Consider the following 9,388-nt stretch of genomic DNA (forward strand, 5'->3'; position numbering starts at 1 on the left):
GTGTGGCCTATTTTATACTGTATTAAAGTGTAGTATTAACCAATCATGTAGTTCACTCTGCTCCATAATTTATCACAGTGATGTGTATTAAAGTGTGTGGCTTTGAACACTGCTGCTTGCTTTATGTTAACCAGTATCGTTCTTCTTTTTTTCTTCTTGACAGACTCCATGCATGGATTGCAGGAATACTTTCTGTGGATCATGTCTACAGCAACTAAATGATGGCCTACCTCTCTGTCAGGTGTGCCGGAGGATACGTTCTACTTCCTTTACCCGGGATGAGTTATTAAAGCTAAAAGTAAAAGATCTTCGAGATTATTTGTCCATGAGAGACATACCCACTGACCTATGTCGTGAAAAAGAAGAACTAGTACAGCTTGTTTTGGCACTGGGGCCTATGTCCTACCCAGATGTGACTATTGTCCCCCCATTTCCATATAATCCGAGCAGCCACAGAGCTGGCAATGGCCCATCTCAGACAGAGCCAGCACAAGACATTCCAACAGTAAGTGGTTAAGTCAGCTTCACTTCCTGGATGTATTCTTCAGTTGCATTCAGAAAAGTATTAATACTTATAGGAATCCCGGCTGATATGTATCAGCTGGCAACAGAAGGTTTGAATTTGCCTTTGAATACTGTTGTACTATTTACATTTGCATTTATTTGTACAAACCTGTGATTTTTATTTATTTTTTAACAGGAACATTTTACTAATACAATTTATAAACTCTTCATGCCTAATAATTCCTTGGGACGCCATGGAACCCAAAATAGTTATGTAGTTGGAAATATCTTTTTTTTTTTTTTATAACTCACAACTTTTATTTTACTGGCATTTTAAATCTCATCTTGGACAACATTTAATGCTTAAAACCATTGAATTCAAAGAGGATGTACTTCCTTTTTCACATGACTATATGAAATGTAATCTTGACAACATGGCTACACTAAGGCTTCCTGCACATGGCTGTATTCATTCACACATGAGTTTGCTGCCAGGAAGGTCCTGCATAAAAGTCTGAACCTATATGCACATTCGATTATGTGCATATGCGTTGAGGAGTAATTGCTGCGTCCGCACCTCTGATTACACACTAATGTCTACATCTCCCTCTGAATAAGTCTATTATGTGCAGGCAACACGGAATGACCTCGGCCTTCAGCCATTCTGAATGACACGAGGTTGAGGTTATTCTGTACCTGTACCGCTGCCTACACATTGCTGAAGTTTACATGTCGGCCCTGCATTTACTAAGCAGGAGTGCCTATGGTCTATTTACTATATTTTACTTACTATTTTCTATACATGCGTACAGTGTAAAAAAAAGTCCAAAATCAGGCAATGAAAGCAAATTTATCTATGTGTTGGTTTACACCAGGGGTAGCCAAACTCTGGCCCTCCAGCTTTGATGAAAATACAAATCCCATGATGCCTCTCCCTCCGGGAGTCGTGGCTGTGAGAATCTTGCAATGCCTCATGGGATTTATAGTTCCACCACAGCTGGAGGGCCGGGGTTTGGCTACCTTGGTTTACACAGCTAAGTGATACAGACCAAAAGGGAGCATTGTGAACGGGCCCATACCATACAATACTTCTGCGCTCTGATCTGTATAAATTATGGATTTAAATGCAGTACACTGTACGCCCATATGCATGAACCCTGAAAATGACTTCCAGGTAAGCTTTAACATTAAACAAAATGCAAACTCCTTGATAACACACTTTCCCTCTAAAACCGAAAACAAAGTACGTAGGAACATTTTATCTAAGCACAAAGAATGCCAAGTGTCTGTGTTTGCCTCCAGTCATGCTCATCCTTTAATTTTTACCCTGAACAGAACAAAGACTGCTGGTATAAGACATCCTGCTAGAAACACTGGCAGTATAACTTTAGTTACTTTAATTTAAACTGAGCTCCAGGCAAACGGCTAAATACGCACATCAAATATATATGGTGGAGGTGCCAAAGTATTTGTATATTTGCCCATCCAATCCTTAAAGTTACACAGCTGTGCCACACAGCACAGACCTGTCGGGGAGGGGATCTGTTTTTTGTTTTTGTGTTTTTCCCCCCTGCCGCAGTCTCCCTTTCCATTGCAGACCTCCTCCACACCCCCAGCCTGTGACTAACCAGTAAAAGGAGAAGCTCCTCTTTCGGTCACATCTATCAATATGCTCCCTGCACTGCAACAAATCTGATTAGCTTCTTGTGCTGTATTGCATTAATGCTCACAGAGCTGCATTAGTTTTTACCTTTTTATAGCTGCCTGGAGTTCAGCATTAATGAAGTGTGTTGTTGAGAACCTAGACTTGTCTCACAGCAAATCAATGACATAGAGCAGCTTTGTAAACAAGATATGAGCTGCTCGTTACTAGACTTCTTGGGTTACCAAGCATGAAATGAGTGTGCTATCAGGCTGAGCTAGCAAAATCAAGGAAACGGGAACAATGCACTGCTGTGTGCTCGCTGTGATCACAGCAGAAGCGAGTGACAAAAAAAGTTAGCAGCTGTTATTATTCACAACATCAACAACATCAACAACATCCAACAACATCTACAACAAAAAATTACTACTAGCTACTAAAATGAAGTACATTTTTTGTAAGTGTTTGAAAGACTTTAAAGTGAACCTAAACTCAGGAGTTAAATCTTAAAAATGCATTCAAGTACCTCTAACAAAAATATATCTCTGTGTATCACTCAGCACAAATTTAGAGATGATTTGAAGATCTATGGTTGACACTGTCCTTCCTTCTGGAGGGTGGCTACTTTTGTTCCCCATGGTTCCCTGTGTGTGTTGTAAAGTAGTCACCGCTCCAAGCTCACTCCTGTGATGGACTATATTCTAAATGCAAATTAGTAAACTAAGCATGAGATTAAAGACCATTATGGGAGGGATCTTGGATCAGTGTCCACTCTACAACACACACAGGGACCATGGAGAACAAAAGTAGTCACTCTCCAGAAGGAAGGACAGTGTCGGCACAAATTCAGGGAAGATTTGATTATCTACAGCCGAGTGATACACAAATAAGATATATTTTTGTTAATAGTAAAGGTACGTGAAATGCACATGACTGAACACATATCCACACTTTGCTTCTTCCTTTTCCTTCTACAGCAAGCATCCCTGCTGAAAGAAAAAAACATAGACTTTTTGGAAAGTACATCTCCAATTCAGAAAAAGTTGGGGCACTGTGTAAAATCTACATACAAACAGAATGCAATGATTTGCAAATCTCATCTTGCAAACATATCAAATGTTTAAATTGAGAAAATGTACCATATTAAAGGATAAGTTCACCTTTTGCAAAAATAAAACAAATGCATATTTAATGGTATAAAAAAAATAGGCATTTCTTTCATTTTTGCATTCAAACCTGACAAGCATTGCAATGGTGATCATTTGATCAAGGCTGCAGAGCTCAGGCTTCAGCACATTCTCATACAGGCAAAGCTACGTACTGAGGTACGGAGTTTAAGAGAGATGGGGAAGGACGGGTGGACTTCAAACTGCATTAAATCAGGTCCTACAGCGTCCGGCCGTCCTCCTCTGGTTAGATGCTGTCCTTATTCTTGTCCAGCCGTCCTTCCTCATCTCTCCTAACGTAAACTCTGTACAAAAAGTGTTTTGTTTTTTTTTTTTTTTTTCAGTATGGAGCTCTGCCTGTATGAGAATGTGCTGGACTCCCGGACTCTTCTGCTACAAAGCCATGCTTTTGTCATAGATGCAGTATGCAAATTAGCATTGTCCTGCTGCAATGTGCAAGGCCTTCCCTGTCTGCATGGGAGCATTTGCTGCTCTAAAACGTGGATATATCTCTCAGCATTGATGGCGCCTTTCCAGATATGCAAGCTGCCTATTCCATATGCACTAATGCACCCCCATACCATCAGGGATGCAGGCATTTAAACTGAGCACTAATAACAAGCCAGAAGGTCCCTCTCCTCTTTTAGTTCGGAGGACGTGGCACCCATGGTTGCTAAAAAGAATGTCCAATTTCAGTTTGTCTGACCACAGAACAGTTTTTTCCACTTTGTGACAGACCATTTTAAATGAGCTTTGGCCCAGAGGAGACGGCGGCGTTTCTGGGTCATGTTCAGATATGGATTCTTCTTTGCATGCTAGAGCATTAATGTTCCTTTTGGGATGACACAGACCGTGATTTTTCAAAGTATTCTTGAGCCCATGTAGTGACGTCCATCACAGAATAATGCGTAGATTATGGGCATCCAATATTGCATTTAGTCCTTGTCCCTTGTGGACAGAGTTTTCTCCAGATTCTCAAAATCTTTTGATGGTATTATGTACTGTAGATGATGATGATATATCTTTACAATTTTTAGACTCCGAATGGTGAACCTCTGCCCAGCTTTATATCTGAGACACACTGACTCTCTAAGATGCTGTTTTTATACCCAATCATGTTACTGACCTGCTGCCAATTAACCAAATTCAGTTACAAAATGTTCTTCCAGCTCTTCCTTGTTGGCACCACTTTGCCAGTTTTTTGCTGCCCTGTCCCAACTTTTTTGATAAGTGTTGCTGCCATCAATTTCAAAATTACCTTATTTTTTTTGTAAAATGATACATTTTCTCAGTTTAAACATTGGGTATGGTTTTTTGTTTTCTATTGTGAATAAAATGTGGGTTTATGCGATTTGCAAATAATTTCATTCTGTTTTTGTCAGGTTTTTTTTTTTTTTTTTTACACAGTGTCGCACCTTTTTTGGAATTGGGGTTGTACTATGTAGGTTGTTCATTGCTTATCTAATTGCAACTTCTCTTTGCTGTCTGGGGCCCCTTCGGAGGATTTTCCCCCTTACATACGTCCATGGTGACAAGAGTTTCACCAGACAGGAAGTGAGGGAAAATCAGCAACAGGGACACTGGTAGAAATATTAAAAGCTGGCTGGGGTTCTAGCCTTCCACAAGTCAACTAAGCATTTTTATTGCAGTCTGTGTTATTGTTGAGGGAACATCTGCAATTCCCTCCTGGTGAAACCATTGCCACAGCACAGTAAACGAGGTGAAATCTCTCTAATGAAGCCCCAGATGGCAGGAAAAACCTGACAGGGGTTTAATCTTCCCCCTTGTATTCAACATTTTAAAGTTGTGGCTGGGCATGCACTTTATTTGTTTCAGACTGAAGGTCCTGCCCTTGGCATGGTCATCCTTCTGGGTGGCACTATCTTGTGAATGGACTTGGATGAGGCATGCATGTTCACATTTTTGCAGATTGAATGCTTGTTTAATATAAGGGACTTTGTATAGAAACCAGGATTTGGATGACAGCCCATAATCTTTTATAGGAAATGTGTACTTGGGGGGTGTTTTAAGGTCAAATAAGTGATGGGTAACTGGTACCAGTGATCATACTTCTATTGTAAGAAAAATCCCGCTACCTGCACCAATGGAGCTTGTATAAATTAGTGTGCAAATACTGAACCTGTTTGGCCACCCCTTCACGTGACACCTCTTAGACCTGGTGATGAAGCATTCAGGCACCACATGATGGTGATGGTTCTCTCCATTCCCTTTGGTAGTGATGTGGGTCAGAGCTGGGCTGGCAGAGATTTTGTTACAAACCGGTACAATCGGGCACCTTATGATATTTTCTGATCTGCCATGTTTTACATTTTTTAGGGTCGTGCATAAGCACCAATTTAAGTCACATGTATGTCGAAAAGCTAAACGATTATTCTCAAGCAGCATTATAACATTATTTTTTTTTCTGCTCTGCACCCTGATTTTACATATTTTTCTTTTTTACTCTTCACTACAGACAGACCAAAATATATTCTCTAATACAGATACCAGAGTACAAGATCTAGAAGATTACCAGCAGGAAGATGAGACTGAGGTAACTTATGTTCTATTACATTTATAATATTAAAAAGCTTTCTTGATTTCAGGCTTTCTCATATTCGTCCCATCAGACATTTTTAGTAGTAATTAGGGATGTCCCGATACCACTTTTTCAAGACCAAGTACTTCCCCTCATGTACTTGCCGATACCAATTACCGATACTTTTTCTTAAAGGGACAGGTGACAAAAAAAACAAAACAATACAGACTAATGATTTTAGGCCAATTTCTTTACGATTATGAAGAACTTTAATTTAGGACTGTTTTAGAACAATAAAACATTTGTATTTGCTTTCACACAGCTATAGTGAAACTACAAATCCAATCATGCATCTGCCTCTGGGATCATTTAACCTATTCATGGCAGAATTGTAATTCTATTGCTGCAGTGTACTGGAAGTGTGTACTATGGATCATTTAACCTGGTACACGCTTCCAGTGCACTGCAGTAATAGTTACAATTCTGCCCTGCTAACATGAATAGGTTAAATGATCCATAGTACAACTAAATGTTCTGTACTATGGATAATGATTTAACCTATTCATGTTAGCAGGGGAGAATTGTAAATCTATTGCTGCAGTGTATTTGGTATATGTACTACATATAGAATACACTGCAGCAATAGATTTACAATTATCACCTGCTAACATGAATAGGTTAAATCATGATCCATAGTACATATGTACATAACATGTAGTTGTACTACGGATCATTTAACCTATTCATATTAGCAGGTCAGAATTGTAAATATATTGCTGCAGTGTATTTGGAATATGTACTACATATACAGTACACTGCAGCAATAGATTTACAATTATCCCCTGCTAATATGAGTAGGTTAAATGATCCATAGTACAACTACATGTTCTGTACATTGGATCATTTAACCTATTCATATAGAATACACTGCAGCAATAGATTTAGAATTATCCCCTGCTAATATGAATAGGTTAAATGATCCATAGTACAACTACATGTTATGTACATTGGATCATTTAACCTATTCATATTAGCAGGGGCTAATTCTAAATCTATTGCTGCAGTGTATTCTATATGTAGTACATGTACAGTACATATTCCAAATACACTGCAGCAATAGATTCTTGTTGTTCACACTAACAATTCTAAAATTCCCACTTAAGCCCAGGCCCTCACTTACTGGTGCCTGTTCGATCGTGGTGCCTCACAAGGTGCCGAACGATTTTCCTCACACGTGAGGACATCAGCGCTGAGCTCAAGAGGAGCGTCGCGTCATTGCGGCTCCGGTGGGCAGCGCTCCAGGTGGGGTCCTCTAGGCAGTCGCCGGCCACCTAAGTACTTATCCAAATTCCCTGTATCGGTCCCGATACCGATGCTAGTATCAGTATCGGGACATTCCTAGTAGTAATGATGTAGATTGCTATATAACCAGTCCCCTTCCTTCCAAAAACTGATGGGCATCCTCTGAGATACCTGGAAATGTATGTTTTTTCGGTGCTACAAGCAAATAAAGAGGACAAAAACTCTTCTCACTGCGTAATATTAAAACCAAGTCACAAAATCTTGTTTAGATAAAATACTGCTGCATCATGGCACCTCTAATAAGTGTGGTCTCTAACTCTACACTGTTAGAGTTTCCCAACTATAGAACATACACTATATTACCAAAAGTATTGGGACACCCTCCAAATCATTGGATTTAGGTTTTCTGTGCAATTTCCTTGCTACTAAATATTCCACGATCAACTGTCAGTGGTATTATAACAAAGTGGAAGCAACTGGGAACAACAGCAACTCTGCCATGAAGTGGTAGGCCACGTAAAATGACAGAGCGGGGTCAGCGCATGCTGAAGCGCACAGTGGGCAGAAGTCGTCAACTGTCTGCAGAGTCAATATCTACAGACCTCCAAACTTCGTGTGACCTTCAGATTGGCACAACAACAGTGCCTAGAGAGCTTCATGGAATGGGTTTCCATGGCCGAGTAGCTGCATCCAAGCCTTACATCACCCAGTGCAGAGAAAAGCGTCAGATGCAATGGTGTAAAGCACGCCACCACTGGACTCTAGAGAAGTGGAGACGTGTTCTCTGGAGTGACGTATCACGCTTCTTTGGCAATCCAATGGGTGTGTCTGGGTTTGGCAGTTGCCAGGAGAACGGTACTTGCCTGACTGCATTGTGCCAAGTGTAAAGTTTGGTGGAGGGGGATTATGGTGTGGGGCTGTTTTTAGGGGGTTGGGCTTTGCCCCTTAGTTCCAGAGAAGGGATCTCTTAAGGCATCAGCATATCAAGACATTTTGGACAATTTAATGCTCCCAACTTTGTGGGAACAGTTTGGGGATAGCCCCTTCCTGTTCCAACATAACTGTGCACCAGTGTACAAAGCAAGGTCCATAAAGACATGGATGAGCGAGTTTTTGGGGTGGAGGAACTTGACTGTCCTGCACAGAGTCCTGACCTCAACCCGATAGAACACCTTTGGGATGAATTAGAGCGGAGACTGCGAGCCAGGCCTTCTCGTCCAACAACAGCACCTGACCTCACAAATGCACTCCTGGAAGAATGGTCAAACATTCCCATAGACACACTCCTAAACCTTGTGGATGCCTTCCCAGAAGAGTTGAAGCGGTTATAGCTGCAAAGGCTGGGCCAACTCAATAGTGAACCCTACGGACTAAGACTGGGATGCCATTAAAGTTCATGTGAGTGTAAAGGCAGGCGTCCCAATACTTTTGGTAATATAGTGCATATAGCAATTCATAAACGGAGAGTAGGCTCACCTGGAGACAGCCCCATCCCCCTAAACTCCACAGCTGCATACCAGATGCCAAAATATTACCTCAACAGGGCAGCTAAAGGCTTTCATTGTGTGTCTGCACCAACTCCAAAAAAGCAACTATGGCAGCCGCTCAGATCTGTTTACAAGTAGCTAAAACTGAAAAGTACGGATGGGCAGGGCGTTATACAAAAGAGGTCCCCAGCACACTTTTATGCTTGCCAGCAACAAAAACAAGCTAATTTGTTTAACCAATCAGGTTTAAGGGCTTGTTCACACCACGTCCGTACCAGAATTTCTTTTGTCCGCACCCTGAAATGCATCCCAATGTATTCCTATGGTATTTCTGGGCTCTGTTCACACCAATGCCGTCCATTCCGATGCAGGACAAAATGCTGCATGCACTATTTTTTTTCCTGGTCTGGAATGCACCAAAATGTATGTAAAAGCGTAAAAATGCATGCAAACACTGGAGTGCACCTTTTAGTTCAATTTTAAGCTAAAAAATATTTGTTTTTAAAGCGCCAAAATCGCACTGCACCACGTTTGCAGAAACGCATCCAGATCTGGTACAGACATGGTGTGAATAAGCCTTTAAAGATTTTGGTTACATTCATGTGAATGTAAGCACGCTCCCTAACTCTGCAGTATCTGAGCTTCCCAACTATGGAAGCATGGCATTTATAGCAATTCACAAACCGAGAACAGGCTTACCTGGCGGCAGATACATGTAATTATATATATATATATATATATATATCTC

General features: G+C 40.8%; 1 protein-coding gene across 1 annotated transcript in view; it reads left to right on the plus strand.

Moving 5' to 3' along the window:
• RFFL (ring finger and FYVE like domain containing E3 ubiquitin protein ligase) overlaps positions 1 to 9,388 on the plus strand; it is a 50,276-nt gene that overhangs the window by 27,931 nt on the left and 12,957 nt on the right. The window contains exons 3-4 of the mRNA XM_018566310.1: positions 164 to 509; positions 5,793 to 5,866. Coding sequence (XP_018421812.1) covers positions 164 to 509; positions 5,793 to 5,866 — 420 coding nt within the window. The remainder of the gene's footprint in view (positions 1 to 163; positions 510 to 5,792; positions 5,867 to 9,388) is intronic.

This window comes from Nanorana parkeri, unplaced genomic scaffold (genome assembly GCF_000935625.1).
Source record: "Nanorana parkeri isolate BGI_ZX_2015 unplaced genomic scaffold, ASM93562v1 scaffold935, whole genome shotgun sequence".
NCBI classification, from domain to species: domain Eukaryota; kingdom Metazoa; phylum Chordata; class Amphibia; order Anura; family Dicroglossidae; genus Nanorana; species Nanorana parkeri.